Source organism: Dromaius novaehollandiae, chromosome 1 (assembly GCF_036370855.1).
Source record: "Dromaius novaehollandiae isolate bDroNov1 chromosome 1, bDroNov1.hap1, whole genome shotgun sequence".
In the NCBI taxonomy this organism is placed as follows: domain Eukaryota; kingdom Metazoa; phylum Chordata; class Aves; order Casuariiformes; family Dromaiidae; genus Dromaius; species Dromaius novaehollandiae.
This window is the reverse complement of record NC_088098.1, coordinates 188,941,847-188,965,519: the sequence shown is the minus strand read 5'-3', so window position 1 is coordinate 188,965,519 and position 23,673 is coordinate 188,941,847. Positions and strand designations below refer to the sequence as shown.

General features: G+C 42.3%; 2 protein-coding genes across 4 annotated transcripts; both read right to left on the bottom strand.

The window, feature by feature from the left end:
• Positions 1 to 435: 435 nt before the first annotated feature.
• Positions 436 to 7,210, bottom strand: KCNRG (potassium channel regulator). The gene is made up of 2 exons (XM_026108433.2): positions 6,370 to 7,210; positions 436 to 4,448 (listed from the first exon to the last, which is right to left on the bottom strand). The coding sequence occupies exons 1-2, from the start codon at positions 6,945 to 6,947 to the stop codon at positions 4,196 to 4,198; spliced, it is 831 nt and encodes a 276-aa protein (XP_025964218.2). The 5' UTR covers positions 6,948 to 7,210; the 3' UTR covers positions 436 to 4,195.
• A 1,038-nt stretch (positions 7,211 to 8,248) lies between these two features.
• TRIM13 (tripartite motif containing 13) lies at positions 8,249 to 16,429 on the bottom strand. Of its 3 annotated transcripts, none has more exons than XM_026108431.2 (3): positions 16,382 to 16,429; positions 14,481 to 14,558; positions 8,249 to 9,847 (listed from the first exon to the last, which is right to left on the bottom strand). In XM_026108431.2, the coding sequence occupies exons 1-3, from the start codon at positions 16,412 to 16,414 to the stop codon at positions 8,615 to 8,617; spliced, it is 1,344 nt and encodes a 447-aa protein (XP_025964216.2). In that variant the 5' UTR covers positions 16,415 to 16,429; the 3' UTR covers positions 8,249 to 8,614. The 3 variants fall into 3 exon arrangements, with proteins under 3 accessions (XP_025964216.2, XP_064360941.1, XP_064360940.1); XM_064504871.1 differs by lacking the exons at positions 14,481 to 14,558; positions 16,382 to 16,429 and adding exons at positions 13,143 to 13,348; positions 14,045 to 14,239; XM_064504870.1 differs by lacking the exons at positions 14,481 to 14,558; positions 16,382 to 16,429 and adding an exon at positions 14,045 to 14,239.
• Between the last annotated feature and the right edge of the window lie 7,244 nt (positions 16,430 to 23,673).

The following is a 23,673-nucleotide window of genomic DNA, read 5'->3' as shown; positions in this document are numbered from 1 at the left end:
ATCTGCAAATCTAGAAGCAAGCTATCACCACTTTTTAGAAGATCCCCTTCTCTCATGCAAGCTTGAGTAGATGTAGGACAGGATGACTGCATTACCTTACCATTTAGTTTCCTTCCCCTCTTGTGATCTTACTGTTCTGGGAGTTTGCTTCTGTGTTAATAAGCAGAAGAAACTTCACTGCTCATTGTATATTCAGAAGTGACCTGCAGGGCTGGCTCATGCCTGCTCCAGCACTATGGCAGTCAATTTGCAGCATACCAGGCAGTGGAACAGCTGGATACTTTTGCTAAATCAAAGGAAGAAATAAAAAGGCAAACAGAGCAGTAAATCTACTGATGTCCCTGACAAATTCAGCAAAATCCTGAACCTTCCAAGGAAAAATGAATTATCTTGAGAAAGTTGGCAATGACTGGAAGTAGTAAATTAATAAGTCAGTGATCATAAATTTCAATTTAATTGGAGAAAAGAGTCCAAATGTTTCAAAAGCCCATTCCCATTTAACCAAAAATAACGATAGAAAAAGGGGTGAGAGATCAAAGTTCCTAGTTCTCTCCTATGCAAAAGCATCACCAAGTCACCAGCAATATGCATCTGCTTACTCACTTGCCAAGATTTCTGTGAGAAAGTGCTTAGCTTAACACATACTCTGTCTCTGACCTGAAGGCTTTTAAAATCACCCGGGCTCAGAGCTAATCTGGTTTCCTCCTTTCATAGGCAGCAGTATTCATAAATCTTTCCATCGGCCAAATTCACTTCTACTTGTACAGCCGTATCGGCTGTGGGACTGCGCCGGTGTGAGCTGCCCTGTTGGTGATACACGGCAGGGCCTGCTCTCTGCTACCTCATTGCCTGTTTGGGACCTCCAAAGGGAAGACATAGTAATAACATTGGCAACTACTTCTAAACAACTGGCTCAATGCCGGCAGATGCTGCATACCACTCCAAAGAGGGCATAGAAACATTGTCACCCTGATGCAGCAACACTTTACACTGATGGAAAAAATCTTGCAAGGTGGAGGGCCGTAGCTAACCAGCCTAACTGCAGATCCTCTTTGTTAGCTGGTGCTATTTTTATATTCATTTGTTAGCAAATAAACGCACTTTCACCTCCATCTCAGTGACTACTGCCATCAACTTACAGCTTAAAGCTATTCCTGTGCTAAAACATGCGCAGCTCTATTACTGCTGTTTTCACTGTCTGTGCAAAGAAATTCGGGAAGGCACGTTCCTTTGAGGAATCAGCTTAATACAAAATTGTCTTCATTTAAGTCTATTGATAAGTTTCTGCAGGACAGAAACCATCAGGTTATTGACACACATGCTCTCAAGCTTACCTCAGCAACTGTTAGTTGGAAAAACAAAAGCATTTTGTAACAGTTTAGTCATGTTTCCTGCAGGTGCCTAAGTGACAGAAGGTAAAACTTGCAGTTCATTGCTAGGTAAAAGTAAATAATAGAAAGACTTGGGAAGCCAGCCCTAGCAACAATCATCATGTGCTTCATTTTCAGAATACGCAGTCTCACAGTACTCACACGCAACATCAAGGCAGAGCATGTACACTTCTTTACAGGACAGGAACTTACACTGGTGTATTTTCCCACAACCAACATATTAAGTTCATAGGATGATGTTTGTGATGAATAAAAATGAACCCATGAGAGGAACCAGAAACAGCTGATCACTAGTGCATCATAAGCTGGCTTAGTAAAATAGTTGTACTAAATATTCATTTTGCACCATGAAACATGAGTTAAGACATAGATTGAAACTCAGAGGTGGGGGGGGGCTAAGTGCAAATATTTGATTTTTTTCATCCACCTTATTAAAAAAAAAATCTCAAATTGAATTTTCAAAGTGACTGCTACAGCAATTAAAATAAACCCACTACTTCTGCAGTGAGTGAAACAACATTTGCTATTACAAAGGGTTATGAAGCTGGTTTATGCTGCTGTCAGTGATCATTTAAATCATAACATTTAAATACAGGCTCAAGTCCATTTTCTTTCCTCCTTCCCAGAAAAGTTTTCACTTTCATCTTGTGTTTCTCGCCATTGTTGGTTAGTCTCTTTTCTAAAAATACCAAAGCCACTGATTCATTCAATACTCACAATTATTGGTCTCGGTTTTATTTAGATTTGAGGAATGGGAACTTTTTTGGCAAGTCAGTAAATGTACTTCAAAATGAGCTGATTGCTTAGCAAACAGGTAGTGTTGTCTTTGTAACAGAGCAATGTGTTGCGACGCTTGTGTCACACAGCTGGTCTGCTGCATCACCCTAAAGCTGCCATCAGCAGCCCCAGCACAGAGTCCACCATCATATTCATTTTGATATGGACAAACGTTCATCACAGGGTAGAATGGTCCAGTCGGCACCTGTAGTGGACTCGGGATTTCAGGACAAGTCAGTGCAACGTGAAAGCAGCCCTACAGCCACTCTAATTTTTGGAAGAGACGAGTCATGATTCCTTGCTGTTCTGGGTAAAGATATGTTGAATGCATTACAGAGAATGTAATGCTGCACAGATACCAAAGCTATCTTACAGCCTGGAAACAAGTGAGCTGTGTTTAGTCCAGACCAACCAGTGCATTAATACAACTGTTGCTAAGACAAATTAAAGAAAATAAGCCAAAGTCTAACAAAAGGCCCACACTCAAGCTATTAACATATTGACATTATTGACAAAAAAAATCCTGTTTGAACTTAAAAGCATCCATGCTTACATTCCACAATATTTCCTACATTATATAACCTGCAAGCACCTTAGCAGATGTAGTCCCATAATCACATTATCCTTAACCCAGAAAGCTCTAGAAGCAGAGAACCCAATCGTTGCTGGTTAACTTCTGAATCTGGTCAAGGTAAAGTGCATTACACTGGCAGTAAGAGAAAATAGGAGCCTGATAGTGGCACTAGCAGTCTGGTCTGCAGAAAGTCACTGGAAATTCTCAGGGCAAAAACAGAAGAGTGATTCCCACCACCCTCATCCATTTTTAAGTAACGCAAACAAAGTAATAAAGTCAAACTTTAAAGCTAACTAAATACTAGATCTAATTAGTTGGCCAAGAAAGTCCAAAGAAGCTGTACTCATCTGCTTGCAACTGGAAAAAAAAAATCAGTATTTATCAAGAAAAAACCCAAGTAATAAATCCTTGAGGTTATCACTACCTTCCTTCCTTGCCTAGAAGGGAGGAAGAAAGATTCTTAATTGATAAAGCTTCATTAACTTACCTCTTCTGGCACCCGAGCTATTTTGGTGTCTACACAGCATTGTTCAGGGATAACATTGCTAAGACTTTTAAAGCCACTTCTGCCTTGACTTCCTCCTAAATATGCCTTCCACTTTACAAGCATTAAAAAATTCTTTGTACTAAGTCTTCCAACTGAAGGACTGTTTATCATGTTTTCATTCTTTTTATAGTTAAGGTTCTAAAAATTAACAGAGCATTCATTAGCAAGTATTTTATTCGTTAGCAAGTATTTTTTTAAAATACCCTTTTATCATTGAATTCTCAGTACTGAAGAGTAGCTTAATGCCTTTGGAGGGGAGGAAGGTATTCTGCAAGGGATCATAATAGATTATTTCATGAACACCAATGGTGGCTTCCCAAAGCCACTTTCTCATGTCACAAGTCACAGAGCAATACAACTTGTGATGTTTCTGTTATATTACTTGCAACTATTTGCAAGACAATTGTCTGTGTATGTATTCTTTCACAAGTAGAAACAATATGCAACCATCCAGATTTGCATTCCTCCTCCAATCACTTCTTCAAACTGTCAGGATGAGAGAGTTGTGTACTTACTTCTCCTGATGTTATCATATTTAAAGTCTAATTACATATTAGCAGAGAACACAAAAATGATTTTCTGGAAGGAATGTCATTACTCTAACATGGTTCTTCTTTGGAGAGTCTTAATATAAATTTTAGCCACAGACAAAAAATAAAAACCACCCTTCAAAATACCAGAATCCGGTCCACAAACACAATATTGCATTTGTGGCTCTTCCATTTAGAATTGAAGAGGGTGGAGCAGCAAAAGGCAGGAAAAGTTTGGGTTTTTTTTTTTTTTCCTCTGAATACATAGAAGATAGTTTGTTTCCCTCCATAACTGCAGTTTCAAACAAACAAACAAAAAATAGGTTAGTAGTGTTGGCATAACCCTCTTCACCTTCAAAGATTAAAGGAAGAAGCTTTATTTCCCTTTATGCATTTGACTCCTCTTTGCCTGTGCCATCCCAGAACTCCCTGGGCTTTGGTTCACAGTGATGGTAAGGCCTGCTGGCCGCCTCCTCCTTTCAAAACTGTAGCATTCAACTTTTTCTTCACTGGAGACTGTTCTGGTGCTTATGAGGCGAAATCCATCTTTTAGTAAAGTGTCAACCAGCAGGCCTAGCACATTAGTACCATTAATCAGCTTTCTATCATCAGGCTTTATGGAAACATACCTAAAATAAGAAAAAAAGTTATTAGAATACAGTTTAATTACTTCCTGAAGGATGGAATCAATATTTTTTTAAACAAACCAAGTCATCAGATGGTGCACATCAACACAGTTGCACTGATTTGGGGCAACCAAGATTCTGGATTTTTTCTTCCCTTAAGGATGAATTTAACTCTTTTCCTCATTATAAGAACAGTATTCTTCAGCTTGTCCATTTCCACGTTACAGAATAAGCACTTCTCTTTCAGCCCCACAACAAAGCTCATTTCCTTAAGAAACAGTTGTGATAATCTCCATTTCATTTCATTTAACGGTGGGGAACTGATTAGCATGTCCTACAACATTGCAACAGGTTTTCAAGCAAGTATAGTCAAATGACAGAAGGGGCAATGGAACCAGGTTCATCTCAATAGCGTCACTCTTCATTACACAGGATCTCTCTCTACAAACATAACATTTATTGCAAAGTTACCTTGTACAGCAGGTCTTATGGTAATAAGTAGGAAAATCGTTGTCACATTACCTCAAATGATTATACTTGAAATAAAGCACAGATTTAAGAATCCATCCAGACATTTCAAGGAACAGAAGTCATGTAAAAATACTATTACAAAATACGTAAGTTGACAGCGGTGAAAGTGTTCCACAGTTCACAGAAAAGTACACCAAACATTCATGAAAAGCACAAAAAGGGCATAGAGTCCATATCACCCACAAAGTCTAACTAAATAGAAATTCAGTAGGCAACATAATCAAAGTTGACTTGTTTCATTAATCAAGCTATACTTTTCTATTGATCTGCAAAGGAGAAATTTTGCCAAGTCTGAAAAGAGAAATGTTCAAATTAGGAATACTTCTTGCAGTATTTAAGTTGCTATACCTACTAAAGCAACTGTTAGTGCAATAAAATTAAAAATAAATTATAAAGTTAAGGTTTGGTACACAAATATAGGTTGCTTTATAAACACAAAGTAGTTCAGTGTTTCCTCTACTTATTTAGCTAAAGAAAGTTAAAAGGAAGATAAACTTTACTGATTTTTTTTTAAATAATCAAAGGACTGCCGTGTTAATTCCTATACTCAACAGAGAGAATAACCCCGCTGGAACTATTCCAATGAAATTTCCGTAAAATTCCAGATGTTCTGAGGGCCACACAAGACAAACTAGGTTAAATTTTCTTGTATTAGAATGTGTGTCCGTACAACGGAGACATCCAGTAAGAGTTTATTTTTTTAAAATGTGAACTATGGCATTAAAATATGATGCTACTACCTCAAAAATCAGATTTACAGCAACTTTAATATAAACAGAACCTGGCTCTGAACTTAAAGAAAACCTGCTGTGTAGTTAGTATTCTACCCTTTCCCCTTGCCCCTATAAAAGACCCTAAAAGCTTTCCAGTCCCTGAATGGTAATCTTAGTTGCACTCATGTTTTCCACCCGTTTAGCCATTATTTTTTCCTCTTTTCCATATGAAATCCTATGGGACCATGAACTACTGGCCATTTTACTTATCTTTCTCTAGTAGCTCGCTCCTTATTTATTTTGTTTGCTCTGCTTCATTTTACTCTGTTTGTCAAGTTTTTTAGAAGGTCAGTGATGCTGTGAAATTCTGAAGTGTGAGAGAGAGAGCAAGGAGGAAACAAGAAAGACTCGAAAGAAAATAAGAACAAATATCAAGAACAGTGTATTTTAGAAAGTCAGGAATATTTTTGAGAATAGGCAAATCAGTATAACAAATCTGATATTTCACCATTGGAAAAATGTAACATTAAACAGGCAGAAAGAAGGAAATTATTTCTTTTCTCTCAGACAATTGTTTAATAGTTTCTTTAAAATAAGTCCGACTAGCAAGTAGCATGTAGTTCAAGAACTAGAAGTCATGAAGCCATTTCCATAATGAGAAGTCACACTAGGGAGAATACCTGGCCACAAACTGGTCACCAGCAGAGTAGTCAGTACCACACTGAAAAACCATATCATGATGAGAAGGTCTTTCCAAAGGAAGCGGAATGAGTGGCTTCTGAGAAGGAAAAGGGCTATTCCAGCTCTGTCCTGACTGCTGGCTTGTAAACACAGTGATCTGTTCAGCAAGAGCCTCCACAGTGCCACTGCAGGAACCAAAGATCCGGAAAAAGGCTTGCATTTCCTGGAGAAGAAAACGCACTTCCAAGATCTCCAGCCTCGGCTTCAGCAAGTGTTCCTGGCTCAGGAGGTCAGCCAGAGAGTAGAGCTCATAGAATTCTGCTTCTCTTTGCAGCCTCTGATAGTCTGAAAAATCAGTGGGTAAAGAGACCTGAAGAGTCCTCAAGAAGTCCAAGATGTAAGTAAACAAATTTCCATCTCTGTCCACAAAAAACTCCCCATTCACCTGTTTAAATTCACGGTCTTCATCGTTCAACATCCGTGCTAACCTGGACTCGGGGAACTGCTGCAAAGTAGAAGCCCAGGTTACAAATATCACCCCTCCCACACTCAGAACAACCACCTCTCGATTACTCATTGTCACCTCAACCAGTCAAGAATTATAACACGCTGCTTACGTGTTTGTGACTTTACTCTTCCTAAACTGCAAGCCATCTGCAGCTGCATAGCAAGTGTTTGAGGTGAGGCATAGAGCAGCAAGAGGATTCCCAGGCAACAAAGATGTAAATACCATGTACAATAGCTTTGTTTGCAGAGCTTGGTTGCTTGGAAACTTTGATTCTTGGAATTCAGTGTTTTATTTTTGACATGAACAACTTCCAGTTCTACTGGAAGACAGTTAATTGATCATCACACCTTATTAAACCTTCATAGAGACCAAAGAATATCCCCAAAGTATGGCACATTTGCTTCCTGGAGATGTAAGATTTTTTCATTCTACATATAGTTGTTCATAGGACCACTGCAAAAAGAGGTTGAATGTAATTCAAGTAATGTATTTCAGTATCATATACTCTTCAGATAACTTAAGCTTACATTTCACTTTAAATCATTCTCTTATCCTACGTCCAAGTCAATAAACTCAGAAAAGTCAATTCACTCCTGAAATAAGGTACATGGAACCAAATGGAACACTAAAAGAGACTACGTATGTCTCCTGCATACGCTCCAAGGCTAAAGCACCTCCAAACACCAACAATATCCATATTCCTGTGACATTATGCTCTCTGTGCCAAGAAAACATCCAGTCTCTTTTCCTCAGCTCTTGGAATTATGACCTGGGGATACAGAGAGGAAGGGGAAAGACACTGCCCTATCTGCCACCTTGGCAGGGCTAGAACGCAAGCTGCCTTCCCCAGCTGACCAGGTGCGTGCGTTTCACAGCACACAACTGTTTACACTAGGGCCTCTTCTTAAGAAGTGGCTTCCAAGGAACATGGATCTAACAAGACAGCTCAGATTTCCAGCATGAAAATATTAGGGTAAGTAAACTGCAAAGTATGTGCTATCTTGCTGCTTGTTCTTCTCTTATCAGCCTTTACTGATTTCTCTTTACCCCTACAATTTATTCAAGATGCTTGCCCTGAAAATGTGCTTTTGTATAGCATATGTAAACAATAACCAATATCTACAGTAGCATGAATACACAAGATAATTACAACATTTGGTTAGACTAAAAAAAAAAACAAATCTGTTTCAGTGAAAAGTAACATCCTCAGTGAGAAAGAGGTTCCAAAATGTGAATTAATGTACTCAGTATTTTGCAAAGGATGGGCAGTCTTAACAAGCCTCTCAGTACACCACTCTTCTCGATGGTAACCATTCTTCCTCTTTCCAAACCACCTCCCAGTTAAAAGAAAAAAAGAAAAAAAAAAGCTATGCTTTTTAGGGAGCAACACTTTTTATCAAAGGGTATACAATATCTTATTCTACAATTATGTTACATTAAACTAAGTACACAGTTCTGCCCTGTATTTTGGTAAGTAAAATGATTTACAATGAATAATGTTCCCCTAATCACCACTGAAATAAAAATTCAGAAACAGTATGTTTTTCAAAGCTCAATTTCACCTTCCAATTTATCAATGTTCAAACTATGTGAACAGTAGGAATATTTTGGAAACGTTTTGAATCTCTAAAATGTTTTCATTGGAAATCTTTTAAAAAAAAACCCAAAACTAATTTTACAGAGTTTTATGGTTTCTTCACCAGATCTCTGTTACTTCTTACATTTCAGTAGGGACTTCACAACAATTTATATTTGCACACAAACTGTGCAACATTATCCAGTACCACTAACGTATAGTTTTTACACTTTTCTCTTAAAAGTAAAGCTCCATCTGTCATCTGTTCCCAGTAAAAGACTGCATGATCTGCTATTTCCACTGTATCTGCCAAATAGGACAAGCTAATTGTAAAGAACTGAGATTTCCAGCACTGGAGATTGTCAACAACAGACTCCACAAAGGACATTCTGGTGACAGCAAGGATAAGCAAGCAAATAAGAGAGGTCACTATAAATCTGGATGAAAAGACTGAGGGAATCTTGAGTTTAAAAGTGTTGTTTTCCTGAGGCAAGGAAAGCTTGTCCACATCAACTAGTTTTATTCCATTCCACTGGCTGGTATCAAAGTTCTTCATTGTAGGGCTGATGTCTACATTGGAACAAGGTAAAGGAGTTTCTTTAAGCACCTTGATTTTTTCCCTGAATTCCTGCATCTGTTGCAGAAATATAATGGGTTCAGATACATCTTTGAAGGCCTCTGCGATGTTAAAAGCCATTCGTTGCTCTTGCAGGATTGTGTTCAGTTTATTGATTTCCGGGTCGTAGGCCTGCATCACTGCAAGCTTCATGGTCTCAAAGTCAGAGAGAATCTCATTGCGTTTCTGCTCCAGTGTGTGTTGCAGCTTCTCAAAGAACTCTTTCACCTTGTCAGAATCTTTGGTCAGCATCTGCAGAGCTTTCCTCTTACTGGTTTCTAAGGTATCCAACCGAGAGAGCGCATCTCCGCAACGCCAAGTTTCAAAGCCCTGGAACAGCGTTTCAAACGCACGCTTCTCCTGGGAATAGGCCTCTTCAATAGAACAAAACACATGCTTCGTATGGTCACCACGGGTGGCACACACCCCACAGATCAGCTGCATGTCTGTCCGGCAAAAAATGTTAAGGGGTTGCCCACTGTGCACTTTGCACACAGGCATTTTAGGAGTTACTTTGATTTTGTTATACTTCTCCACAATACCTTTAAGAGAATAATTGACTTGTAAGCTGTTGACTCCAGTAACAGGAGTTTCCTTCCTGCATGTGGGGCACTTGAAAGGGGATGGTCTCCAAAGCACATTCCGCACATTTCCCTCGAGTATTCCTTCCAGACACTTCCTGCAGAAATTGTGTGAACAGGGCAGGACACGAGGATCATCAAACAGGCTACAGCAAATGGGACAGGTGAGATCTTCCTCCAGGAGCTCCATCATATCCTAGGAAAGAGAATAAAGAGAATAACAGAACTTTAAAAATTTTTTCTTCCTCCAGGAAAACTATGCAAAAATTCATCTCCATCTGAGACAAGGCTCGGTGAAAAAAGGATGTACCTTTTTCCTCAAACAACCTTAAGACAAAGCCTCAGCTGGGTTCACACAACCAGTCCAGCCCCAGAATTGGAAACTTCACAAATTAGTTGTGGTATCTGGCCACCAGATGGCAGGCACAAGAACAGCTCAGTGTCCAGGCAGAACCATTTTCTGACTCTCAATAGAAATGCTAGGAAAGGCTAGCCAAATCCAGGAAGGACTTTCTGTATTAAATTAAAATAACTCATGTACTAATAATTCAAGACTTAAATCTTTCTTCACTGATGCAAGACTCAGCAATTGGATTTTCACCAAGGATACCAAGCTGATATGCCATATTAAGATTTGATCACTCTCTACTTGCTCAACTCATCCAGAGCTTACTGTTTTAAACATCAAGCACCACTACTTTAAGAAAGCAATATTAAAGGGTGGCTGAAAAAGCAAAGTGTCAGAATTTCTTCAGCTACAAAATATGTGATGTGGCTCTTTTTTTGCATCTGCAAAGACAAAGGTGAGTCACCATTTACTCAAAAGCTTATTTTTTTCTCTTGCTCCCGCAGTATTTGTTATTTACCAAGCAAATGAATTATTGCTGAGCAGTTCAACACAAAGTTAAAATACTTCAAAGACTAAGCTGCACATAATCCTGAAAATTTGCAGTGGAAAAAAAATTATTAATCATTTTTACTCCTATGCAATCTCTTTTTCCAATTCCATTCTCACACTATCAGTGCTTCAGCAATTCCTCTTCCTGGACAGGACCTACAGGAAGAGGATTTATCATTTATCTTTGTACTGGAGTAGCCCTCTGAAGTCTCAGTGAAGGGACCCTGCCCACTACACTCCCAGTGGCTCCAGTGGAAGTTAAGCTCTCAGATGCAGACACCATATAACTACAGCATGCCCTAAGAAAACAAATAGCTAATAAAGACCAAAATTGGTGAGAGAGAGTATTTGCCAAACCTCTCAAACACTTAGTTTTGAGCTATACGTTAAAAGGTGCCTCCTTTGTATTGAATCCTTTCATATTATATACATATAAAAATAAAATTCCTTTTATAAATTAAAAGATGTATCACAAAAAAAATTGCATCCCTGTAGCCCTGTAACAGCAAAGCATAGGAATGAGCTCTTCTAAATAGTTTTTATATTATTACTAAGGTTCCAGTCCCCTCAAAGAGATATAAAGTGGCAAACAAATGCAGCCAAGAGAAGAGCTGCAAGGGAAGATCCAGGCTGCACAGGACGAGAAGAGCAATAAAATCAATACCACGGATCCAAGGAAAGCAAAGATAACTACAGGGAAGAAAGGCAACATCGATTCTGAGTTTCTGTCACAAGAGAACAGATACAGTTGCAGCAACACTTCACATTAAAAACTATTCTTGAAAGGTGTAAGCAAATCGCCCACACTTCACCAGTGACAAGAAGTAGGAGAAGACATGTTTGTTTGGATAAGCAGGGTTTGAAAAAGTGGCCAACTTTTCTCCTCGGCCTCAGGACTAAGGTCATCAGGCAGAAGGAGGCTGCCATTAAAGCTGGAGACAAAAGCCCCAGGGAAAAGGCCCATTACTCCATTTGCAGCCTAAGGATTCCTACAAGACCACAGATCCCATTCAGAAACCTTGTTTTCTAAAGGCAACATCCTCACTAGTAAGTCATTTTGAAGCACCTTTCACTGCTGGAACAAGCAAGGTTTCTCTCTTCCATCCTTTCCCTAATATTAAAAGAATGAAATGAAGGGAAAGGGATGATTTTGCCCCCATAGTCTTAAGTCTTCCTCTTCATGAGCAGATCTCTATTTCCAGCTTTACTCATAACTTTTAGCCATGGGTAGCAGCACAAAGGGGAGACAACTCACAGTTTTGCTAATGTGTGAAAAAGAAGAACTGCAAAAACTAAAATGGCAGTTCTCCATCTTTTAGTATTTGGAAATTCACAGTACAGAAACTACTTTCTCTGGTCTACCTCCTTTACCAGGGAGGATTTTACTTTTTAATTAGGGAGCAGGAAAACAGGTTTTGCATACCTGAGAGCGAGTACTGCAAACCACTACAGAAAATGCTTACTACAGGTTTAATTGAAAATGCAGGACAAACAGTGAAAACTTTTATGCTCTTAAAGCACAAAAATATGCATGAAAACGTTTCATGATCCAAGTGAAACTTTCCTGGTGCATTCCAACCCCATTTATCCAATTAAATAATTACACTTTATAAACGGAACTGAATTATATGACCTCATTAAAAACTAAGGATTTAAAAAAAGAAATGAGGAAGCCTATGAGCATATTTTCTTTTACTCTTGCAACAATGCCAGGAACACCAGACCGAGAATACTAAAACCTTGTATGACTGGTTAGGACAGCTGAATCAGCTTGGCAACTTAATTTTATTTTTCAACTTCCGTCTTCCTTAAAATGTTAATTTCAAAGAATATAGTTCCTGTGGATTAGAACATCCATTTTATTAGCAACTTGACAATTGCATGAGTGATTATAGCTCAAACTCCAGCAACATCTCAGCTCCTCCATTGAGCAGTTCTCTGCACAGCTTCTGACGTGGGTATGGATGGCCCTAGGACCTGTCACTCGGACAAAAAGGCGCAGTGGCTGCCTTCCTTCTCCTAAGCCACATGACCTCTCTGGCTAAAAACCCAGGAGACGGCACCCCTTAGAAAGAGCAATTTTCACAGTTTCATCATTCAGAAGATGGGATAAACAACTCAACCCATAAACACAAAAAACGAGCTCCATAGCTTAATTCCACACTTCAAACGGTGTACGAGAGACAAATTCATCTAGGATGTTTCTCAACACAGAAGTTGGGTTTATCAACTAGCAGCAGGCAGAAGGCAAATCAAAACTTCACCAAGCTGATCGCAGCATACAAATTTCTTCAAACAAAACAAAAAGTCAGCTCACACTGAATAACAAATTTCCTGCAATGACAAGTAAATATTCTAAATAAAACTTGACAGAGTCACGTTGCATCTCCACAAGCAGCTGAGCTGGTCAGGAGCAGTATTCTCCCCCTTCCTTTGCAAGAGGCCTGGTCCTTGTCAGGACCTCCTATGAGCTACTTCACAAGCCTTTCAGATCAGTGTGCTGAATCAGCTCCAAAAGGGTCCGGCAAGATAAGAGCAAAAGGAAGATGAGAATTCCTCCTTTTGGCAGCAACAGTGTTTTGATTCTGCTCACCCCATGCACAGGAACCGCAACCTAACTGGGCTTCATTGGAGACGCTTTAACACGGAGCAGTTGACCTCCAGGTAGATTAGGTATTCACGCAGCCAAAAAGAGCTGAAGAGAGTGGCCATGCTTTAAATCAATTATTTCATGGCCAAAGTTTTTCCAAAAGTACCATGCAGATGCAACACATCCAGCTTTTAGTAAGCTAGAAAGGCCTGAAAAAATAAGCAATTACAGTTAAGTGCATTTACAGCTCTAAGAACATTGTTTCATTAACAGAGTTTGACAGCCCACCAGACATATGATGTAAGGGCAGCACCACCACATACTTCTGTGTTAACTCATCGGCAGCCTCTTTATCTGTCTCCATAGGCAGCAATTCCCAAACCGCTTCTGGTTACAATCCCCCACTTCTGTCAGGCTCCCGACCCCAAACGCCAGGAGAAACAAGGAGGTTTGTGTCAGGCCCATGACCCCACCGCCGCGCTGCCACGACCTCCCCCGGGGTCACAGCCCCCAGCGGGGGAACCCTTGTTCGGGGGGATAACGGCGCTCAGAGTCACTCAAAGGCCACACTGACAATGAGGCTGATGGAGGGGGAGGGCTGCGGGGAAAAAAAGAATAATAATAATAATAATAATTGTCCCTTCCCCTGCACGTCCCCTGCCTTCGCTCCGAGAGAAACGCGCTATTCAGCCGCCTCACAAAGCCGCGGGTTTGGCTGCTGCCTCCAGCCAAGCGGCGGCACACGCAGACAAAGGGCCACAGAGCGCCCTGCGCTCTCAGGGAGCCTTCCCCCCCTGCCGCCGCGGCCGCCGCCTCCTCCTCCTCCTCCTCCTCCTCCTCCTCCTCCTCCCCCGGGCGCACGGGCCGGGGTCACGCCGGCCTCGGGCCCGCCGGCCGCTACTCACCATCGCCGGGGCTGCAGCGGCTCGTGGGGCCTGGCCGCGTCGCGGGCCACGGCGGCCGGCCGACCGGCCGCGAAATGGCAGGGGCGGCGCGAGAAAATGGTGCCGCGCCCCGCGCCAGCCGCCGCCCGCCAACGCCCCGCGCGCGCGCGTCCGCCGGCGAGAGGGACAGCGGCCGCGCGGAGGCGGGCGCGGGGCGGGGGCAACGGCCAACGGCCAACGGCCGCTGCCTTCCCCCCCCCGTCCCGGCGCGGCCTGCTGAGCCCCGGCGCGGCGGTGGCGCCGAGGACGAGCCTGGGGAAAGAGGGCGGCTGCAGCTTGTTTGAGGCGTTCTGAGCTGGTGGTTTGGGTCTGCGGCCCGCCGCGGTCCCAGCCTGGGGTACACCGGGGTCTCTGCGGTGCCCTAATCCCGCCGGGCTGGACATGGGCCGCGACTTACGTGCATGAGGCTGTCGAGCCGCGCGGCGTAGCTCGGAGCACCGCTCTGGGGCTGCTCGGCTGGAGTGTCTTCCTTTTCCTGAAGGCATTGGTTAAAAAAAAAACAAACAAATTTGGCCAGGAATTCTCGTGCGTGCCGTAAGACAACGGAGATGCATTCCTGTTTGCTTTAACATACTTTGTGTGTTATTTTCTGCTGGGGAATCTGTTAACAGTACGCAGCTAAGGACGCGTAAGGTGGCCTGTTAAACCGCTCCGACCTCCCCGCAGTAAAACCCTGCGGTCACAGCAGGAGCCAGAGCAGGACGGGGTCCTGCATCCATCTGGGAGGATCCACCAATTTTAGAACTGTGAAACTGGAGCTGGGATGCAGGGAGGCACTTAAGGAGCTTTGTGATTTTTATCCTTTTGCAGCCCTTCTGCTAGTTTTCAGTCAACATAGCAGCTCTCGCGTCCAAGCCAAAAGGAACCTATTTACGAGTCAGATTTTGTGAAACACTACATCAAAAGCTGTTCCAAAACTGATGTACTCTGCTTCCTGCGTTTTTTTCATTCCCTTACTCTTCATTCACACTTCATTCATCCGCTGCAGTCACGTCATTCATCGGGCACATGGGATTAGGCATGCCGAGGACTACTCACACAAGTCAAGTTTGCGGGCTAGGCTGTATACCAAATGAAGCTCCCTCGCTTGTCTGGCATCTTTCTTACAGTTCTTTAGGAATTTGGATTTTAAAACGCAGTAACACACTGGGGCTGTGGTTCCCCGCTTACTGCTGCCGAAAGAGGGAGATCCCTTCACCTTCCTCCTGCCCTCGTTCCCCCTTCTTCTTCCTCGCCTTGCCCTCCTTCCCTCCTGCCGCTTTCACCTGAGCTGGCCTATCCTCTCAGGCAAATTCAATGGGCACAGTTTGACCAATGACAAGTACGTTAAAAAATCCTTTTCAGAGAGCTCACGTGCTTGTGCATTTGATCCCTTATTTGTTGCAGAACAGTTGCAGAAGTTAGAATTGCTACACAGCAGCAACCAAGATCACTCTCCTTTCATAGGTGCACTGTAATGGCACATTGGTTTCTTCTTGATTGTTTGGTGTCTTTGCAGTTTTTAGAGCAAATAATTGCAGGTAGTTTCTGAAAAGTGATAGTTTAATCCATTCCTCAACTACCAGAATTGTGTTCAAGTTGTATCCCCATGCTTGCTCATTTACAGTTTCCAAGTGTCCTTTGTCTATGCTTTCCCAACAGCCATTTTTATATTAAAAATTTCTTAATTTTACTAATCTTTTTCCTGTAATTTTGTGGTTACAGATTTTAACAACAACATGGCATTTTATATTCCTCACACATTCTAAGTTAACATATTTCTTGTATCATTTTTTTCCTTATACATATTTAGAGTGCATTTTATCCTCCAGTAATCTTTTTGACTGACATTTGCTCATTTTCCTTGTCCTGCTCCGGACTGCCTCTTTATAAAGAAAGAGGGAGCTGTATGGCCATAGGAGTGGAGAACTGGCTTCCTGGGATATCTTCTCTTCATTGGGACCCTCTGAAAATTTTATTGTCCCTTCCTTGCCTTGGCTTTTTTCTTTCAAAATTGAAAGCTGAAATATCAGGACAAACCCAGCAGGTAAAATATAATTTCCTGTGCAGCCACAGGACTTCTGTGTTTGATGCATAGAGAGACAGTGCTCCACTAGTTGGGTGTACCATGGCTGTCTTGAGCATGATCAAATATAATTTGGTCATTTTACTACCTCTGTCTCAGTGATTATTTCTAATGCACATTTAAAATATGTAAGAGCTCAGGAAGCTGTACACAACCAACTTTTTTGCAGAAACTCTTTGTTGTTTATACAGGTTTTTCAATAGCAGTTTGCTTATGAGCTTGTACTGACACACCTGAAAGTGCAGAGTGTCTTCCTGAAGCATCATCACAGACCAGATGTTGATGTTTCGGAGAAAGGTTCTGGCTGATGAAAAAGAGCATCAGTAGATGTGTGGCGATACTTCCCTGTCTAATAAAGAAATCAAAACAAGGGAAATACAGGCTCAGAGGAGCATCCCAGGTTGAACTGAAGCATTAGGTTAAATGTCACCCTTAACAGGGTCCAAAATACATATATTTGGAAAGAATTATAAAATAGTGACAACTACTATTTTTACAAGGCAAACACATCTGTATTTGTGTTAGGATAAAGGGATAAGGCCTATCGTCATGTATAAACTACAGAGAGAGCCTAGATTGTGGTTCTTCTGTTAAGTGTTAGGGCAGGAGATTTCCGAGACTGAAGCTGCATCGCATGTTTCAGTCAACCTCAGGGCTCTGTGCTGCTACTCTCCTGCCTTGTATCAGCGCTGCTGCTCGTTGGATGCTTTACTGCGCTGATTCAACTCACTCAGCCAGCAGAACGCCATTCCCTTTTCCTTGCCTGGGTTAGTTTTCTGCTGATTTAATGAGCCAAGCCAGTCCAGTACAACATCAGACAGTCACCAGAGCTAATGTGGAAAAGAGGAACAAGATTTTCCCCTTTCTGTGGAAGGAAGCCATTAGACTGACTCAAACCATGACAGGTAATTTTACCCCAGGAGCTGGATTCACAGGAGGCTTCGGCCAGTGTGAGACTGTGCTACCTCCAAAAGAGTAATAACATCCTTTCCCCCTCCCTTAGTCATGCTTTCCTGATGCCTCCTTTCTGTTGGCTCTGACAGTCATGCGGCCACATGTTAAGTTAGATCTGCTTGCCAAAGGAGCTGAAAGCTAATCCAGTTTAAAAAAAAAAAAAAAAAAAAAAAAAGAAAACACTTTTCAGCAGGATCATATTCCTCATCCAGCTGATCCTGCAGCCACACAAATGCTGATGCCAGCGGAAGGAAGCCAGAGAAAGTGCCTTTTCAGTGGCAGCCTGCACACACGGCAACATAAAACAGAGCTGCCCCCGCAGGCCATAATTTCACAAATGCTCCCAGCCAGCTATTGCCAGCACTGCTGCCAAAAGTAACATGGTCTTGCCCTTTGGCCACACCAGCTGCTCATTCCAGGCCCCAGCCACCTTCTGTCTTGTGCTGGAAGGTATCTATCACAAAGCTGTTGGATAAAAGTAGCCGGGGTTGAAAGTAACTTTATTTTTTCCATGTTTGTGTTTGCCATCATTAAGGCTTCTCTGAAGCTACGCAACCAAAGACTTGGCAGATTGGAGTTGTCTCCTAGGGTGAAACAACAAGGAAAAGAGAATAGTCGAGGGCTCTGTTATCTCCCCTGGAATTTTCCAGGTTTATCCCCTGGCTCCACGTCTGCCTTTGCTTCCCACTGACGGAGGTTAAGGCTTCACCTCCTATTGCAGAGGTGTCAGGGCGCACACACAGTAAAATCCAGCCCTCAGGATAATGACTTCTTAAAACACACTGCTTCATGCAGCTGTGCTCGTGTGAACATACCCCCAAATGGAGAGAGACAATCTGAGATATACTAGGTACTATGTACTATAGGGACCCAAATATGGAAATAAATCTGCAACAGATTTGATGCAATAGCAGCTCAGTAACAAGACACTGCAAGATAACATGAATAAGGAAACTATTCAAAAACAGCTCTGTGTATCAAACACCTTAAACACGTATAAACATTTCACAACTATATTGTATCTGACTATATTTCTTTTCAATAGATACATCTGGACTATATTAAACACTCCAAAAGAGAGAACAGAGAAAGCAGTTTCTTGTTACTGTTCCATAAAAGCTACTTTTAATATGCACTGTAGAAATAGCAGGCATTAAAAAGCCGTGAAGGATCATCAGCAATTGAAATGATCAACTGCAGTTTTGAGGTCTGAATTTCAGAGACTGCCTTGATATCTGCAGGGTCTCTGATGACTATTTTAGCAGTATTGAATAGCTTTGTAGGTTTACACGCAGAACTTTGACCCATACAGTTAACTAATATGCAGGGCTTTGCCAGATTTTTCTGCGAGGAGGAAAAATTGATGATGAATTCCATTATCTCCTTAGTGTAATCCTGTTTATTTACAAAGAATGTACAGCCACGTCCCATTTCCTTGCACGCAGAGGAAGCAAATGGGAGGGAGCGCTGCGCGGCAGTCCAAGTTTGCTGCTCTCGCCAGAACGCCTGCCCAGAAGAAGCTGTCCCTTGGCTTTTTCTCAGGGCCATGCACCACTGCTTCTCCCACTGTCTGCTGGCTCTTCTGTGGTGTTTCCGGTCCCTGACATGCACACAGGCAAACACAGCTGCAACCAATCTGCGCTCTCGCTGCTGCGTCTGCAAACGGTCCCTCGAGAAAACTCTCTGACTTTCCCCAAATTAATGCTTGCTCATATGAGTTAGCTCGATTTAGTGCTTGGCCATGTAGCCCCGTGCCGTGGGCAGTGATTTCTAGTTTTTAGCTATCTTACACCATAAAAGAACTTAATTACTGAATGAAGCGTGGCCAGCGTGCCTGTCAGTTTTAATGAGGTTTGTGATTGCCTATAGATCAAAGCTCTGCTCCGGTGGGTTTTGCTTATATTGCATAAAGAGGAAAGGAGAAGCAACCTCCAAAGTAAACAGAACAACTAGGAACAAAATTAATTTTTATATACAATTTCTTCTATGACTTGGCGAATGTCAGATTAACTGTACAGAGCAGAAGACATCCTACAGAACGCTAATCCTCACAAGAACACCATATAATGAAGATTTCAAAAGTACAAGCACAACCTGTTTTTCATCTGAGACCTTGTCTATATCATCTTCCAAACCACAGGCCTGACCCTGTGAGTGGAAGGACTGCTTTCAATAAACAAACCTTGATTTTCCAGGCCTGCACTATCATTTACCTCTTTGCAAGTTGCATGAAGATGTTACTAAGTCCACACCAGCATATTTTATAACTATTCTTTCATTGGCTATTCCCAGGAGAATGTGCCCCCATAAAGCTCATGGCAAGGGAGAAGCAAGTCCTAATAGTCTTTACTATCAGGGTTTTAAGGAGAACAGGGATGAACAGGAATTATTTTTCTGAGAACTGAACTATTAAGCATGTTGTATTAGAGGCTGTAGCAACAGGTGATATATAGTTTCCGCCTCCCCTTTGGCTTCAGTGATATCAGGGAACCTTATTAAAACATATTTGTCTGCTGATGTGGATCCGCTTTGCAGGGTCAGTGAGAGACAGTTATGTTTTGTGGAGGAAGTGCTGAGCTAGAGGACAAAACAAGTCAATGACCATGGTTTCAGCTCAGCAGGACCTTCAAATATGCCTGCATTTGTGAAATGGATGGGACTGTTCTTTTCTCCTGCTCTTCTAACATGGTTCCCAGACAAAATGTCTCTGCTGCTACTGTTCAAGGAAATAAAGTTGAAACCCTGTGCGCAACAAACATGTTTAGACATGCTGTGCATAATTTTGCTTCCAGTGTGGGAGGGCCCTAAATACTTGGCCTCCCCAATGAAAAGAAATGCACACTCCTCAAGAAAGGCAGAAGCTGAATTAACCCTTTGCTACCAAGCACAGTTACACTTCTAAATACTGGAGCCCAACTCTTCATTTCCTTGGGGCAGTATTTTGTGCATTGTACAAATTTTGAGAAACCTCAGGGTCCTAATATGCTCTAAGCAGGCTGACAAGGGCATCTGCAAATATGGTCCTATCTCGCTGGCATTTCTCACCTTAACCTCAAAGAAAGGCACAGGAACAAGCCACGTTTCCTTACCGGCTGCCTTCCACCTTCCTGCCACTTGCCCAGCATTAGATGGCCCTGGGTCATCTCTCCGGCTTTACCTGCGCATTTCATTGTGACACCAGGACGTCACTGGCTGTCACGACGCTCAGCGGCCAGGCGCACCGCTGCACTGGGCTCCACGCTGCCTCTGCAAGACACCCTTTCTCCCACCACGCTCATACACGCGAGAGCAAATGTTCCCCAAAGCAGCCCCAGCAGCTTTTCAAGCCGCGGAACACGCTTTGCCCCACAGCCGCCTGTAAAACCAGACGCTCGAGTTAAGAGACTAGTGGAGCAGGAAGCCGGCGGCAAGGCATCACCAGAGATTGCTCCAAAGAGCTCCGTCCCCCTTTGCACAAGAGATTTGGCAATGCTGAGCGCGTGTGGCAAGTCACGTTTGTTTTCCCAGTGGTCATTTGCGGGGGGGAAAGGACTTACTAGGCCACAGAGAAAGAATGGGATGGGAGGTCATTTGGAGGTTAAGTCCTTTTTTTAAGATTTTTTTTTTTTAATATATTAGCATTTGTCATTTAGCGTTTACTGTGACAAACTCACAGTGTGCGACAGACAATAAAAATCCCACAGTGACTTAAATGGTACTAATTATGTGAAAAACAAGTTACCAGTCAGAACGATGATGCCCTACATACAAAAGAAATAAACATCAGTTTCCAGCTAATATTTACTTCTTAGAAGTTCAAGCATAATCCCATTTGGTATATTTTAAGGAAATGAGCTCTTGACCCCAAATGTTTATGGGCTGTAACAGTAAGTCCAATAAAAGAAAGGAAGCATATTTTAAAACTGCTCTTAAAATCAGATTGGTTGTAGGCACAATTTTCAGAAAGACAGCATTTCACCTCATGTTTCAAGTAAAGGGGTAAGTGTGACTGATACAGCCCATCCAGGCCAATAAGGTATTTCTTGTTATGAAAATTTCTTTTAACAAGGGTTTTTAAATATCTGCTTAAAAAAAATCCTAAGGTAGATAACCTTGTACCACATGGGTTAGATTAGTTGTGTTGTATTATATAGGGTAATAAAATGTTAAGGGAGCTTTCTAGGTGAAATGCCACAAAATGAGACACCAGCTGAAAATCATGAGAACCAACAATTTCATCCCAAATTGGTTTGGAGATAAATATGGCTTTAAATGCCATATTATGGCATTTAAACAATCTGCTGTCTGCAAAACATTGTAGATCAGCAGTTCACAGCACAATATTTACTGGATACTTTTCAGTAGATAAGTAAGAACCTGAAGTAGGTACAGGTGGGCTGCTATAGCCATGTTGTCACTCGTTACTGTATTTGTTGGTGTAGCATATCAGAGCCCTGTTTCTGGATACTACGCGTCCTAGAGCTCTAGAGCTTTTGCTAAATCACTAGAGAAACACTTGTGTAACCCAAAGGCCTCAAACCAAGCTAAAGCTATTTAAATTAAGGGATATTCTGCCACTGTGAAAGGGACACAAAGCTGGTCCTAAAATGTGACCATGTACTTTGCAATAAAATAACTGCAGTAATAGCATACTGGCTTTTCACTAAGTACATGTGGCAGTCTTCACTGCTCACTTCAACTGGTCCTGAGTTAAACCAGGAGAAAGACTCCACCAAAGCTTTTGAATACCATTGTACTAATGAGAAAGCACTCTAGGAGCCAACAAGACTTAAAAAGTTGAGAGTTAAGCCTGACTAGCCAAGACAGGCTTGGAAGATGCATTCATAAGCAGTTGCAATCAAAAGCTGTATCCACTGAAAGAGGCACCTATTTGATTTAGAACGATAGTCGCTCTTCTATTTTGGAAAAAAAACTTGTTTGCACAGGTAAGTGAACTCAGAGAGGTGACAAGTTCTATAAACCTTTATAGTCTTTTTCTAACACTTTGGAATAATGATATAATAAATAGTGAAAGGGACAATATCTCCTGTGCTGGAATGATGCAAATTAAGTGTACACTTCTAAGTTGCCTTCTTATAACAAATAAACATATTGAAAGATAGCCAGAATAGGCTGGGGAAAGGCTATAGGGCTTCCCCGCCTTTTACAGCAGCCCATGAGAAGTGCAGAGGGGCAAACAGGAGGTACATATTGTCTTCTCAACGCTTTCATCATCCTCTGGATGTCCACCGTATCCTTTTGCCTGGACACGCACATGGCAGCGTGGCTGATCCTGTCCCCTGATCATCTTGCAAGGGGATGCGTGTCACAGAGAAAGGAAGATGCCTGGCCTTGGCCGCTCGGTCTAAAGCAAACTCCAGCCATCTCTGCCCCTGCTCCCCAGCATGAGGCTGTCATCAGGAGCTCTGTGTCAAGGCACTGTGTTAAGGTTTGAATATCCACGTATAAGAGAAGGAACAATTTCCATTGGACTCTCAAAGCCTTGCCAAGACTGAGGATACGGGTGTTGCGTGGGTCGGTCCTGCCCCACCGTGAAGCAGACCTGTGTTGTGTCTTTCTCTCCCGAGCTCCTGCGATAGCTGCTGTCATGCTGGCCAGACGTTGGCTGCTCAATGTACGCAAAGCGTGACCCGTGGAAAAAGGCAAACTCACAGGGAACGCAGAAACAGGTGTAGAGACCCCAGGGACTGGAGACAGGGTCTCTGCCAGGCGAGCTTGTGTGAAACTTTTGCTTCAAGGAGTCTGTCTTTTTTTATTTTTCCAAGAAAAAAAAACAAAACAGAAAGAAGATAAATGTGTTTCTCATTACTTGTAGCCATGAATAACTGACCAGTGAATTTCCAAGAAGGATCCCATTTTCACATGGCCCAGGACAGTATTGTTAAAAGTTCGTTGACATGATATCCACCGTCTGCAGTGTGTGTGTGTGTATATAAAAAAAAGATGATAGTGAGCATGATTTCAAAATGTGAAACACATGCTGCACATTGCAGTCCTATCAGCTCACAGGTTCCTGGTGTATCTCACCAAACTTGTTAGACATGCATTTTTTTTTTAACAAGTCATTTACTGTGATTACATCTGACTTGAAGGGTATAGCGTCACATCAAGCGAACAAGAAATTCAGACCTTATTCTTCAATTGTAAAGCCAAAAAAAAAAAAGAAAGAGTACGTTTCTGGCGGCCTATTCACGTGTTTTTAAACTTTCACTTCCTACCGAAAGACACATTTTTAATCGGATTTTTTTTTTAGGGAGTGTTTGATTTCATGAGATTGCATTTTCAAAAAATCCTTGGGGTGCCCAAGGCAGGATGAAAAAAAAGGTGCCGTCTGCCTCAGGGACTGCGTTACCCGCCACGGCGAGACGCGGGGAGAGCCGAGGCACCGCGGCAGGCCTGGAGCAGCACCACTAGCATTACTGTGGCTGGGTTTTACGCCCGTTTTTGCCTGTTGGCCCCGTTTGTTCCAGTACCAATCCCCAACGGCTCGTTTCTCGGGGGGAAGCGAGGCGGCGGCAGGCCCCGCCGGGCCCTCGCGCCCGACCGTTGGGCTCGGGGGTGGTGGGGGTGC